Below are 15,237 nucleotides of genomic sequence, written 5' to 3'. Positions count from 1 at the left end.
ATATGTCAATGTTTCCCTCCCTGACAGCATCTCCAGATAGGGCTGAGAGAGACTCCTGCCTGCAACCTTGGAGAAGCCACTGCCAGTCTTTGAAGACAATATTGAGCTAGATAGACCCATAGTCTGACTCAGTATATGGCAGCTTCCTATGCTTCCTTCCTTCTTATGTAGTATTCAAAAATAAAATTGGAGCATTATCAAAACATACTGCAGTGCTGCTGGTTTAACAGCTTACAAATACCTGCAGTTAGAATGGCTGCTAAAATGGCATTCAATTATAAAGGGATTAACGGAGGGTCAAACTATGTGACATTAAAAGCATCATTATATTTTCTTTAATAATAATAACAACAACAACAGCCACAGTGTGAGGGAATGTAGATTGTAATTGCATTGTTGTTGTTGTTGATTTGGGGGGTCCTCCCCTAGCAAACTGCTGCTTGCTTTGGGAGGGAAGCTGAAGTCATCAAACACTATTAGTTTCTCCCTCAGCTCTTCTCCTCTAAATCCACAAGATATTCCCCAGCACCCTATCAGCTAAGTTTGGATTGAGTAAGGTCTTCTTCAAAGCAGCACTCACAACTCTGTTATCCACACATAAAAGCCTAGCAAGTATTTGATCTGTAACAACAACTGACAGGAACCAAATTAGTGTCATTGTGCTAAACCTAAAGCTGAATGAAAATGCCAACTCTGTGTGCAGAGGCAATTTAATTAAAGGAGAGAGAGAGAGAGAGAGAGAGAGATTTGATGTTAAGATTAACACCTTGAAAACCCTGGACTAAGAGAATGATCCCAAATCTAATCCTTTGGGCCCAGGATTTGCTTTTTAATTAACAAAATTAATGGATTCAAGACCTGCCTGCCCCACATGACAATCTTCAGATGCTACTTAAACTGCAGCTAAGATGGGTTTGTAGGACTGCATTACGGATGGGGCCATAGCTCAGTGGAAGAGCATCTGCAAGCAGAAGGTCCCAGGTTCAGTCTGTGGCATCTCTAGATAGCTAGATATAAACTTATCTCTAGATAGCTGAGAGAGACTCATGCCTGAAGCCTTGGAGAGCTATTGCCAGTCAGTGTAGATCTGGGCGCTTTCCAGACTAGCTGCTCAACAGCAGCAAAATGCCTCTGCTCAGGCAAGTCTCATTCGAAACGTGAGCACCAGGGGGAGCAGTCTTGTGGAAACTAACAACCTGAAAAAACAGCAACTTTCTTATGCCGGATAGACGATGTCCTAGCTCTATATCTCAGCAATTAAATTTGAAGCAAAGCATTGGAAATGTGAATGGCACCCTGCTGTCCGTGTAGGGACTGTGGTGTCACAACGCAGGAAGTGTGGAAGCACACTTCAAAGATACGACATGACTCCATTGCAGGGTCTAATCAGGAAAGAGCCCATGAGGTAGAGATGGACTAAAGGCCTGACTTGGGATAAAGCAGCTTCCTATGTTCCTATCTTTAATCAAAATAACAAAAGGAATCAATTGCTTCTTCCAGCGTTCCACAATTCAGGCTGCATTGTATCATTCAGTCCTTAATTGCTACACGATATGATTAGGGTCACTCACTTAGGTGGCTTTTTTAAAGGATAATTCGAATTTGGAGGGCAGTGTTTCAATTAGGGCTGTGCACCGGAGATTTTGATGCTGATGAATTTGCAGCCCCCTAAGTAGAGGCACCCACTCCCAGCATGGCCATCTTGGGCTTGCCTGGAGGGGACACTGCGAAGGTATGTGGGGGCACCTGTGAAATGTACTTTCCCATGGGGAAGCACTGAAACCACATTTCCCAGATGCACCCTGCTGGCCAGCCCCACATGCTCTGGTTCCAATAGGACCCCAGTGCTGGAAATGTAACAAACTGTGCAGAAATGGTCAAGCCGTGAGCAGCCGCCTCCACACAGTAGCAGTGTGTGTGTGTGTGTGTTGTAAACTCATCTGCATCGGAGCATCTGATGCAGAGCCCTAGTTTCAATTGCTATTCACTATCTGAGCTAACATGGAACCTCCACATTCAAGGAAAGTTTGCCTCTGGAAGCCACCCAATGGCGCAGCGGGAAATGACCTGACTAGCAAGCATGAGGTTGCCGGTTCAAATCCTCACTGGAATGTTTCCCAGACTATGGGAAGCACCTATATTGGGCAGCAGCAATATAGGAAGATGCAGAAAGGCATCATCTCATACTGCGTGGGAGCTGGCAATGGTAAACCCCTCCTGTATTCTACCAGACAACCACAGGTCTCTGTGGTCGCCAGGAGTCAAAACCGACTTGACGGCACAGTTTACCTTTACCAGATGCTGGAGACATGCAGTAGGAGACAGAATATTTCTGTTTGTGAGCATCTCAGAGGCATCCAGCCGGCTGCTGTTGAAGATAGAAAGCTGATCTAAATAGGCCTTGATCTAATCTAGCCAGGGCAATCCTTATTTCCTTAAGAATATATTTATATAACACTTATACTTAAGTTTTAGTGGCCTCAAGGCAGCTATTTGGATCAAGATTTGTATAGCATACAACCGTTTGGTTATGTTCACATCCATTTAAAACACATGACCCTATAGGAATTGTGTACCTGTGTTCCATCAGGTTCCAGAGAATTCTTCTTACAGATTATTAAAGGCCCCACAAGGCCAGATTGGGTGTCCATTACTGGATCAGTAGCTGAATAGTATAGGTAGGTGAGACAAGGTGGATCACTATCTGTTGGAGCAACACTGTCCGGAATGTTCCATTTGTACTCAAAGGTCTCACCAGGTTTAACATGGGCTCCTGGTTTCTGATGCCCTTAAAACAAAAAGGTGGTAGGAAGGGGGGGGAGAGAGAAAAAACATTTTTCAGAATTAAAACGTTACTAATGCTAAAATCCAGATTTTGTATAACCTTCAGGTACAATTAGTCAAAGGTTGTGATGATGAGGATGAGCTGACATCCAGACTAAGTTACTTAGTAGTACTACTCAGGAGTTACTCTAAAGGACTACTTAATTTCAATAGGGTGACTTAGGAGTAATTTAGTCTGCATGTCAGACATAATTTATATAGCACACCTGTAATCTTCACTATTTTTTCAAGCAGGGGCCACTACTGCCGACAAAAAAACAACCCTTCAACGTGTGAACCATTTTCCACCACGCTGACCTCTGTGCAGTGCTGCACTTTTCTTAAAGCTGGTGGGGCCCCTTTAAAGAAACAGAGCCTATTAAGCCCCAGCACCATCTTGGAAGGCAAGCGTGGAGTGCTGCTGCGGGGTATAATGACCCCCAGTACTTTCCCTTGGAACTCTAGAAGGAAAATGCCGGGAAGGACTATACTTTCTAGCACTCCATAAACACATTCAAAGATGACACTGGGGCTCAACAGGGCTCTGTTTTCCCTTAAAGGAGCAACGCTGGCACTGGCACTGCTTGGTGGGAATGGCTGGCTCCACACGGTGCCAAGGGAGCTGTGTGGGAGTATTCGGCTTCAGCTGAAGCTTTGTACAGGCCTAATAAACAATTAGTCAAGGGGCTGCACTGAGGGTTGATGGGAAACACCATTGGCTCTCGGGCCTTGCAGTGAAGGACACTGAAGTATATGGCAGGGATGTGCACAAATTGATACTTTTGGTTCGATTTGTGCCCAAATCAAATCACTGCTGATTTGTTTTGTGTCCAAATCTACCCCCACAAATCACCCCAGATTCAATTTGTATTTATTCTATTTAGTTCAAATTGATTTGGACCACTTAACAAGGTCCTAAGGGCACCAAATTTGTAGGGTGGGTAGGTCCCCATGGGTGTCATCTACCACCCAAATTTCAAGGTGGTGGGGCATTTGGTTGATATTTTAATGATTTTTTAAAAGATTTTACTGATTTTGTATATTTCTACCATAGGAAATAATGGAGATTCGAAGTCACCCTATCCTAACCCTAACATGGATCCCCAGCTTTCATTTTTTTAAAAAAAGCTAAGCTCTAGCCCTTGTAGAAGTGGAGTTATGGAGCAAAATGTGCAGTCATCAGTGTTTGGATTCTTTGGTGTATAACTATTCCTCATAATGAATCTCTATGAGGATTCATTGCACACCTCCATTTCTTCTGCTCATTTTGACTGTCATTGGACAATGCCAACTGTCAACTGCCATATGCCAACTATATCCCCCTCACACAAACATACCTGCAAGGCAGTGAGGTACTCAGTTTATTTTTAGAAATATTGAAGTGTTTAGATTCTTTGGTATCTAATAACCTTTTCTCATAATGAATCTCTATGAGGATTCATTATACGCCTTCATTTCTTATATTAATTTTGAACTGTCAACTGCCAAGTTTCAACTACACCCCCTCACCCATCCACTGGGGTCCTCAGTTTATTAATTTTTGAAGTGTTTAGATTCTTTGGTGCCTTCATTACATACCTTCATTTCTTCTGTTCATTTTGACCCCACTGTTTTGCAGGCAGGGGTGGGGAATTGGTGGCATCCCATTTTCCAACTACCCCCAACCCACAAGCCACTGGATAAAGGTAAAGTGTGCCAAGTCGATTTCGACTGCTGGTGCCCACAGAGCCCTGTGGTTTTCTTTGGTAGAATACAGGAGGGGTTTACCATTGCTTCCTCCTGCATAGTATGAGCTGATGCCTTTTAGCATCTTCCTATATTGCTGCTGCCCATTATAGTACCAACAGGGATTCGAACTGGCAACCTTCTGCTTGTTAGTCAAGCATTTCCCCGCTGTGCCACTTAAGGTAACCAGCCACTGGGTTCTCAGTTTATATTTTAGGAATTTTTGAGGCGTTTAGTCTCTTTGGTGTGTAATGACTCCTCATAGGGATTCATTGAGGAAAAGTTATTATACACCAAAGAATCCAAACACTTGAAAAATAGTGACCACACATTTTGCTCCATAACTCCACTTCTACAAGGGCTAGAGCTTAGCCTTTTTTAAAAATGAAAGCTGGGAATCTAGGGGAATTAATAGGAGGGATCTGAATCTCAAATAGATTTGAATCGAATCAGGTGTGATTCGATTTGGACCCAAATCTTGCCAATGGAGCACAGGGGTTATTTGTTTTGTCTCCAAATCACCCGAATCAGCTAGATTCAGGTACAAATCAATTTGTACCCGAATCCATTCGCACATCCTTAGTATATGGTGCTTTACAGAGAATGTGAGGACAGATCGTTGCCCCAAGGGGCTTACCATCTAGACCATTTATTGTGGCTGGGGGTGATGGGAGTTGTAATTGAGCAACATCTGCAGTACCACAAGTTGGGAACCCCTGATCTAGACATCTGACACAAGGGAGACAGACAGACAGACAGACAGACAGACAGACAGACAGATAGATAGATAGATAGATAGATAGATAGATAGATAGGTGTTGAGCAAGACAGCTGCAACAAATCATAAATGCTTCTCTGAGGGAGGGCAGGATGCCTCCTTGTCTTAAGGAGGCAAGTATTAGACCTCTTCTTAAGAAGCCTGCATTAGATCCCTCAGAGTTGAGCAACTATAGGCCTGTTTCCAACCTCCCATGGCTGGAAAAGGTAATTGAGAAGGTGGTGGCCTCTCAGCTCCAGGTGGTCTTGGAGGAAACTGATTATCTAGACCCATTTCAAACTGGTTTTCGGGCGGGCTATGGGGTAGAGACTGCCTTGGTCGGCTTGATGGATGATCTCCAATTGGGAATTGACAGAGGAAGTGTGACTCTGTTGGTCCTTTTGGATCTCTTGCGGCTTTTGATACTATAGACCATAGTATCCTTCTGGAATGTCTGAGGGTGCTGGGGGTGGGGGGCACTGTTTTACAGTGGTTCCGCTCCTACCTCTCGGACAGATCCCAGATGGTGTCGATTGGAGACTGTTGCTCTTCAAAATCTGAGCTTAAGTATGGTGTCCCTCAAGACTCCATACTTTCTCCAATGCTCTTTAACATCTACATGAAACCATTGGGAGAGATCATCAGGGGATTTGGAGCGGGGTGTTATCAGTATGCTTATGACACCCAAATCTACTTCTCCATGTCAACTTCTTCAGGAGATGGCATAACTTCCCTAAATGCTTGCCTGGAAGAAGTCATGGGCTGGATGAGGGAGAATAAACTGAAACTGAATCCAGATAAGACAGAGGTACTTATTGTGCGGGGTCAAAACTCTAGAGATGATTTTGATCTCCCTGTTATAGATGGGGGTCACACTTCCCCAAAAGGAACAGGTTCGCAGTCTGGGAGTACTTCTGGATCCACACCTCTCCCTGGTTTCTCAGGTTGAGGCGGTGGCCAGGGGTGCTTTCTATCAGCTTTGGCTGATACGCCAACTGCGTCCGTTTCTTGAGATGAATGACCTCAAAACAGTGGTACATATGTTGGTAACCGCCAGACTTGACTTCTGCAATGTGCTCTATGTGGAGCTGCCTTTGTACATAGTCTGGAAGCTTCAGTTGGTACAGAACGTGGTGGCCAGGTTGGTCTCTGGGTCATCTCAGCGAGACCACAACACTCCTTTGTTGATAGAGTTACACTGGCTGCCAATAGGTTTCCAGGCAAAATATAAAGTGCTTGTCATAACTTATAAAACCCTAAATGGCTTAGGGCCTGGGTATCTAAGAGAACATCTTCTTCATTATGATCCCCACCGCCCATTGAGGTCATCCAGAGAGGTCCATCTCCAGTTGCCGCCAGCTTGGCTGGTGGCCACACGGGGACAGGCCTTCTCAGTTGCTGCCCCGAGACTGTAGAATGCGCTCCCTGCTGAGATACAATCATCCCCATCACTGAGAATTTTTAAAAAGCATTTGAAAACCCACCTCTTTACCCAAGCTTTTTCTGTTCTTTAAAATTTTAAGGTTTTAATTCATGGTTGATTTTTAAATTGTTAGACTGTTTTAAGTTTTTGTATATATTTTAACTTGCTTTATACTATTGTTAACCACCCGGAGACGAAAGTTTGGGGGGTGTACAAATGTAATAAATAAATAAATAAAACTTACCATCTTTGTAAGGGGCTCCTTCTGAATCCTTGGTGAAGGCCACACCATGGGGCATCATGCTGAAGTTCTTGTCAGCTTTGTTGGCAAAAGTAATCAAAATGGTGTCTCCAACTTCCGCTTTGATAACTGGGCCTTGAAAAAAAGAAGGGGTGGGGCGGGGAGGAGAAATAAGTTAATCTGGGGGTGGGGGGAGTGAAGGAATATATTTATCTTCCTCACTGTCCTGTCAGAGAGCTTGTTCAATTATACTTCTTTCCCCTCACCTCTCATTTTAGCAAACATGAAGGAGCACATGAGGCTCCAGGCAATCTCCCATCAAGGCCCTGTTCGAGGCCACACTTGCTTAGCTTAAGAACAACCTCACAAGCCCTGATGTTCGGCCTGCCACTGTTGCAGATTTGGTTGGCGGTAAATAGCGGCAGAGTTTTTCCTGCATTGGCACCACAGCAGGGCCTCAAACTGAGAAGGGTAACCAAGGTTCAATGTTGGCTTGCCAAACCAAGCGCTGCTCCCTCTGAGGTTTGTGTTATGTTTGAACCCACACTCTTCATGAATCTCTGGTTCATTCCAGGCAAACTCACCCTCTTTGCCATTGGGGCCAATGGCTGAAAGGTTGGCACAAGTCAAGCCCAGTCAGGGAGTATACCTCGGGCTCAGCTTGGCTACTTCTAACAAACTGAGATAAGTGATCATCTGCAGCGCCAACTACAGGTTCCCTCCATATCTCAGGCTGGGGGAATCTCAGGGTCCAGGTTATGTGTGAACCTGCCCACACATTTAATTTCACCGACTGTCACCTTTGGTCACACAAGTTTCACAGGAGATGAAACCAATACAAAAACATGTTTACCACATACAAAAGTGTGATAAGAACACACACACCATCAATGTTCCCTGTAACAGGGATTTCCAGTTGTTGTTGACTACAGTTCCCAGAATCCCCAGCTCCATTGGCCTTTGACCAAGGATTCTGGGAATTGTAGTCTACAACATCTGGGAATTCCTGTTACAGGGAACAATGCACACCATCTCTTTTTTAAACTACATTCAATTCTCTGCAGGGTGGGGGGGACCTAGTGGCACCAATATAAACTTTTGTTTCTTAGTCAAACGGGGTCATGGGTCACTTGATCCATAATAGGATGGTAGTGGTGGGCAAAGGGTTAAGGCTCTTCTGTTGTAGTCCTGATTCAAATGGCCTCTCCTTCCGCTGGCCTCTCCTTCCGCTGCTATTTTTTAAAATAACAGTTCAGATTGTTAGTATTGATGGTGTGCTTAATGCAGCTTCTGGTTTGGCTCTGAAACAAGGAAAACTCAAAATAGGAAATGATCAACTGTACCGAGTATGCCAAAGTGGATGGCATTTTCAGGCTGTTCCTTTCTTTTAGCAAATTTTCCATCAGTGTATGACACATAGTGTACTTTCCAGTACCGCCCTCCTATTCGGTCATCCCCTTGTATAAAGAAAGTTGCTGAGTCACTGTAAGAGCACAAAGCATGGAGACCATTTACAAAGTTGATCATGGATTTGTGAGGCTTCATTGAAAGCAAAATCTCAGCCCTCCATTTTGAAACAGTCATCAGCTGTGCTGCTGGTGTGTTTAGAAAAACCAAAGCAACTCCATTTTACTTAGAAAACCTCATTTTAACTTAAAGTAACCCCAGCCCAGCTCAGGGACATCACTGCCTCTCATGATCAACGTCATTATCTCTCTCCACTAAATTGTATCTATGAAACTTGGTTCTCACAAGGTTCTCACTGTTTTTCGCTGGCAGTTAAGAAAACAGGATTTAACCAAATAAGGAGTAATCACCAGATGAACAATGAATCATTTGCATGTATACTGTGTCTAGGGTGTCAGCAGCATTCAGATTGTTTGTATAAATGTAAGATGTACCTGTAACCAAACTGTAATCGGTTTGAGAGCGTGAGCCTATTGATTACCTATTGCTAAACTGCAGTAGCAATAAAGCCTCTAAAATGATTCCCACTGAGTCTGTTTGATTGACTAAGAGGCGGACCCAGGGACGTATAATGTTCACATCACCGCCATGTTATATAATCCAGAAGTACAGAAAAATAAACATTCCCGCACTCCGTTCTTAGAAGCCACGCCATGCGGGGGCTTCCTATTTGGGAACAGAAAGCACTGCTTCATGCAAATCCCTAATCTTGACAAGTGAAGTGGTGTGCCAGTTAGGCCCTTGAGTCTCCAAGATGGATGTGCTTGAACACAATGGCTGAACTTATGTTAAGAAATTGCTTAAGGCGTGAAGCGCATGCACAGAATGCTTGCGGGACGATGTTGCACTAGTGCAAAACTGTTATGCTAGCTACTTGTGCCAAGACACTTACCTGCCAGTAGCATTTAAAGGCTGCCCAGTGAATTTATCAATGCCGCCAGGCCCATAATCCCACAGGATCCTTTCCGCAGTGATAAAGTATCTTCTTTCCTGACCACTCTGTGATGGTTCAGTAATATTTTGACCACAGGCCCTGATGTCGTATAATCCCATCATACCAGCTGCAGTCCAGAAAGCACACGTCAGAAGGACTTAATTAGTGTGTTGGTTTCAGCACACAACCAATTCGACTGATGCTGTAATTCCCGAACAGTGTGTCGGAATCTATTATCGTACCACAAGAGAACATAAAAAGGTTTCCTTATGCAACTAATAGCAGCTTCAGGGGCACCATGGGCCAGGGTGCAGGGGAAAGGATCGAATATTGTGCCCATGAGACCATCAGTCCCTCACTCTCATGGCTGCTTTTACAAGGAGAAAATGATATTGGTAGATCCAGTCACGGAGTTCCAACATAACAGGCCATTTGGCCTATGGATGACCACAATCAGCTTCTCCTATGAAGGCTCTGCCTCCAGCATCTAAGGAGATTTCCAGATGTGGCTGTACCTTAGGAGAGAACATCTACAGGAGGTCCATGGTTCCATCCCTGGCATCTCTAGGCAGGGCTGGGAAAGACTCCTGCTTGAAACCTTGGAGAGCTGCTGTCAGTCAGTGTAGACAATACTGAGTCAGATAAAACAGTGTAGACAATACTGAGCTGTTGCCAGTCTGTGTAAACAATACTGAGCTAGATGGACCAATGGCCTGACTCAGTATAAGGCCGCACCCTATATTGCTAAAACCATTGGTTTTAGGAATATAGGGACATAGGATGCTTCCGTATACTGAGTCAGGCGCATTGGTCCATCTTGTTCAGTATTGTCTACACTGACTGGCAGCAGCTCTCCAACGTTAAAGGTAGGAGTCTCTTCCAGTCCTACCTGGAGATGCCCGGGAGTGAAACTTGGACTTTCGGCAGCGTGCAGATGCTCTTCCACTGAGTTATGGGCCATCCCCTAAGGAGAACATCTTATAGCACTCCCATGTCTTATAGCACAATATCTGATAGCACTCTCATCCAAATGCAAACCAAAGCAGACCCTGCTTAGCAAAGAGGACAATTCATGTTTGCTACCACAAGACCAGCGCTTTTGGTCTTGATATAGGGCAGCTTCCTATATTCCTATGTCCCTAGATGGCGAAAAAGTGTGAGATCTATAAAGCTTTTGCGCAAGTTCCAAGTGCAATCATACTCCCTGTGCACACACTGAAGCAAGCTTCTGGGCTCTTTCCTAGTATGATCTTACCCTCTGTGCACACAATGAGCAAGAACCTTGTACGATTTTCATAGCACTGCCTGCCTGCCAGCTCTTGTATTATAAGAAAATCAATTTCAATCCCTTTCACCAGCTGCCACAAAAGTAGTGGGCAGGTTCTTCTTGGAATGCAAGAGCTCCTTAGGAACACAGGAAGCTGCCATATACGGAGTCAGACATAGGTCTATATAGCTCAGTATTGTCTGCACAGACTGGCAGCAACTTCTCCAAGGTTGCAGGCAGGAATCTCTCTCAGCCCTATCTTGGAGATGCCAGGGAAGGAACTTGGAACCTAGATGCTGTTCCCAGAGCAGCTCCATCCCTTAAGGGGAACATCTTACAGTGCTCACACTTCTAGTCTCTCTTTCATATGCAACCAGGGTGGACCCTGCTTAGCCAGGGGACAAGTCACGCTTGCTACCACAAGACCATCTCTCCTTGACAGATGGTGCTGCAAAAGTAGCACAATGTCCCTGCCTGTCATGTTTACAGAGAGTAACATCGTGTTAGCAAGGAGTTCACAAGCTTGCAGGAGCATCTGTACAATGAGTAATATCATGCTTGGAACTTACACAAAGCAGATCCTGCACTTTATTGCCTTCTGGAAGAGCCCTAAGCAAGCGCAAACCTCCAGGTAGGGATGTGCACAAATGGCTTGTGCAGGTGTAGGTGGGATAGGGAGCTGTTCCGTTAAGAAACAGGTAAGCAGGCCCTTACCTGATCCGCTGCTGCTCCACCGCTTTTCCCGGTGCAGTGCTCGCTCTAGCAAAGGCTGTGGGGGTTGCGACACTGTTCCCTGCAGCCTGCACACATGGCTGCTGCACATGTGATGCGGCCATTTGTGTGGTCAGCATGCTGTGGTCATTTGCGAATTTAGCATGGAAGCACCCAGTTCGGCACCCAGTCCCAAGGGAGGCACCAAACTGGTTTGTGCACATCCCTACCTCCAGGCAGACACACAAATTGTATGATGTCCTATATTTGCTTTCCAGGGCACATTCCAGATTGGACACTACGACAGTGTCACTATGTGGCTGTTCCGAACTACCTGTGTTTTGACATCACAGTCCCTGTGCTGTCAGCAAGGTGCCGTTCACATTTCCGATGCCTTCTTTCAGGTTTTATTGCTGTGTTACAGTCCTATAAGGTTGCATGTGCGGTGCAAAAAAAAATTGTGTATTTTCCCATTGTAAAGTTTTGTGCAAGCTAGAAAAAAACTGCTCCCCCTGCTGGTGGCTTTGCAAAACTCCCTTTAATCATGTTTTCAATTTGATCCTGCCAAGTGTGGTGAGCACCCTGGGACTGCGACCAGCAGAAGAGTTTTACAAAAGGTAAAGCTCAGGCCAAAGCATTTTATGGCTGTTTTAGCCTGTAATCTTGAAAGCACCCAGGTAACCTTCAGTCTACTGTATCTGACACATGGCTGACAAGCCAAGCAGGTTGGGAAAGTTCCTTTAGTGAAATGAATGGCGATTGAGTTAAATGCTTCTAATTATGGAGTTAAATGCTTCTAATTATCCAACATGCCTCATTCCAAGTAGAGCTGTGGAGCTGGGAGTCCTGTGCTATCCGTAGTTAATTAAGAACTCCTTCAGTAAATAAGGAATGATTCGTGCAGCACCTCACTTTTTAACTGTCTTGGGTTTTATGGAAAGATCTGCATGCATTAAACTGGCCAAGCAATTCAAAGGAGATTTTGAAGAGAGCCAGCATAATCTAGGGCAGGGTTAGACTTGGGCCCTTCCGCTGTTGTTTGACTACAGTGCTCACAGATAACAGCTTCAAGGAGAATTCCCCTCTGTGCTGACAAACAGGGAGAGGTGTACCTGAAAATGCTCCTGAAGCATTTTCAGACAGCAGGAGCTTTTGCACACCCAGCTTTTAGCGTGCAGCTCCTCCAAAATGGAGGGTGTGCTTTCATATATAGGCCAGATTTATCCCGAAGTCCCTGAAAGCTATCGGGGAGCACTTCACACACTATTTGGGTTTTTCAATGTGCGTTAGAGTGTACCTCATTTAATATCCAGGATTTTAAAAATCCACTTTTTGCGTTGATTTTTGGGGGGCAACTACAGAATTGCAGTAAAACCTCACAGTAAACTGGGCGTTTTTCATGCAGCAGGCTTTACCTCAAGTTTACTGTGAGGCTTTATTGAGAGATTGAAGTTGCACCCCAAAAACCGACGAAAAAAGTGGATATTTTAACCTTGGATATTAATCGGGCTATATTATAATGTACAATGGAAAACCCAGATTATGTTTGAACTGCTCCCCAATAACTCACAGGGACTTCGGGGTAAATCTAGCCACTATGTGAATGTACACCCTTGTACGTACACGGAACGTACATTCTGGAGGAGATGTGAGGTAAAAGCCCTGTGTGTAGGTCTGGAAATACCCCAGGCTTTACCACAGGTTTACTGCGAGTCTGAATTTGCCTCCCAAAAACCAACACAAAAAGTGGATTATTTTACCTTGGACATAAAATACCTTTTCCACACAGTGCATAATTAATCTATGGGATTCTCTGCCACAGGAAGTGGTGATGGCCACTAGCTTGGATGGGTTTAAAAGGGGCTTAGACAAATTCACAGAGGACAGGTCTATCAATGGTTACTAGTCTGGTGGTTATAGACCACCTCCAGCCTCAGAGGCACGATGGCTCTACCAGTTGCAGGGAAGCAACAGCAGGAGAGAGAGCATGAACATGCTGGATGCTGGACTAGATGGACCTTGGACCTGATCCAGCAGGGCTGTTCTTATGCCTAATGAAAAACCCAAATAGTGTGTGGAGTGCTCCCAATAGCTTGCAGGGATTTGGGGATAAATCTGCCCGATATGTGAATGCACAGTATCCATTCTGGAGGAGAAGCGAGCTAAAAGCCTCATCTGGAAATGCTCCTGGAGATACCAGGGATTTTACCTGGTACTCCACTTCCTGTATGGCAGCATAAAGGGGAATTCTCCTTGAAGCTGTTATCTCCTTGCTAACTGTTATCTATGAGCATTAAAAAAAAAAAAAGACTACACTTCAGCATAGTGTGTTACAGAAAGTATGTTGACCCTTCATCTTTATGGGGAAAGATAACCCTTCCTATCTTTCAGCCATATGTCCGACGATGAAAAAAACCAAAACCTAGGTTGGATGACAGTGAGTCAGAATCTTGCAGGACAGTGCATTTGATGAATTGCATCAGAGAATCATTGCTGAACAATGATGGAAGCGACATCCCCCTGACAGGAGTCTCTCCCAGCCCTAACTGGAGGCGCCAGAGACTGAACCTGGAACTTTCTGCATGCAAAGCAGATGCTCTAAGCCCTAACCTATGGCCCTATTCCCCAGTAGGATACCCCAGAGACATTCACAAGCAGGGCATGAAGGCCACGGCATCTTCTCCCTTCTGTTGGCCCCAGCAACTGGTATTCAGGGATATACTGCTTCTGTACATGGAAGGTCTTCTTTCACTTAACTGGCATGGTTAACCAATACATAATTCCACTTCCAAATGATTGTGGGAAAGCAATATCTTCAGCAGCACTGATGGGCTACAGTGTGGATGCAGCCAGTGTCAGTGGGATATTGCCTGTTACCTCTGTGTTGCTTTATGGCATATACAATATTCCTAAGATAATTCAGTGTCCATGGACCATGTGACATTCCTACCCCGCTTGCCTGGCTACTTTTGGTGCTAGTAAATCTTTTGGCATTATAGGCATCCCTCACCAACCACGAGCATTCCGTTCCGGGAACACCTCCTGGTTGGCGAATTCGCGGTAGATGAGCCATTGAAATCAATGGCAAAACAGGGGGATTGCGGTCGCAAAAAGACAGAAAAACACAGTAAAAATAGGGGGGGGCCCAAATCACCATGAGTCAGTAAAAGGAGTAAAGGCCCCCCCTGAAAATGACCCCTGACCCCCCCGGAAATGACCCCTTGACCTCTGAAAATCACGACTCCCGCCCCAATTGAAACAAAAATCTCCCCAAATCGTGGGTACTCAGGTTGCAGTTGGCGAGACCTGCCACAATCTCCCAGTCGCGGATACTCAGAACCGTGATTAGGAAACCTGTGGTTAGTGAGGGATGGCTGTACTTTCCATTTGGTAGCCCAACTGCAATACTGAGTTCCCAGCACATTTGTTTTGCTTGAAGGGTATTTATTTTCCTACCTTCTATGTGATGATTGACTTGGCAAGTTAAAAGCCACTTCCCAACATTCTCCGCTGTCATTTCTGCTGTAATGAAAGTGGCTGGGAACAAGCTGACCACATCAGCCCGGTGTCCTCTGTTGATGATGGTGTGGTCCAAGAACTGTGCAGAGTGAATGTCGATCTCAGTTCCCATCCCAAACATATACCAGGACACCAATTCACCAGCACACATCTCCAGGCCAGGGAGGTTGCCAAAAACATAGCCATTAATTGCTTTGAAATAAAACACATAATTTGAGACAGTTAGTTTAAATCCATGAGGACAAATAAAGAATAAGGTAAAAGACAGCTGTATTTATTTCAAGGCAGCAAACGTATGCTTTTAAGAATGAATTCCAAGAATACACACAGGCTGGTCTTGGTTGCAAAATGGCTTCCTACAAGCCACCTC

General features: G+C 44.9%; 1 protein-coding gene across 3 annotated transcripts in view; it reads right to left on the bottom strand.

Moving 5' to 3' along the window:
* HEPHL1 (hephaestin like 1) overlaps positions 1 to 15,237 on the bottom strand; it is a 74,587-nt gene that overhangs the window by 45,026 nt on the left and 14,324 nt on the right. For all 3 annotated transcript variants that reach the window (XM_053310252.1, XM_053310253.1, XM_053310250.1), the window contains 5 exons: positions 14,805 to 15,059; positions 9,329 to 9,497; positions 8,313 to 8,452; positions 6,973 to 7,104; positions 2,577 to 2,788 (listed from right to left, as the gene is read on the bottom strand). In XM_053310252.1, coding sequence (XP_053166227.1) covers positions 2,577 to 2,788; positions 6,973 to 7,104; positions 8,313 to 8,452; positions 9,329 to 9,497; positions 14,805 to 15,059 — 908 coding nt within the window. The remainder of the gene's footprint in view (positions 1 to 2,576; positions 2,789 to 6,972; positions 7,105 to 8,312; positions 8,453 to 9,328; positions 9,498 to 14,804; positions 15,060 to 15,237) is intronic.

The sequence above is a fragment of the Hemicordylus capensis genome, chromosome 3 (genome assembly GCF_027244095.1).
Source record: "Hemicordylus capensis ecotype Gifberg chromosome 3, rHemCap1.1.pri, whole genome shotgun sequence".
Classification (NCBI taxonomy): Eukaryota; Metazoa; Chordata; class Lepidosauria; order Squamata; family Cordylidae; genus Hemicordylus; species Hemicordylus capensis.
This window is presented reverse-complemented; position numbering and strand designations above follow the sequence as displayed.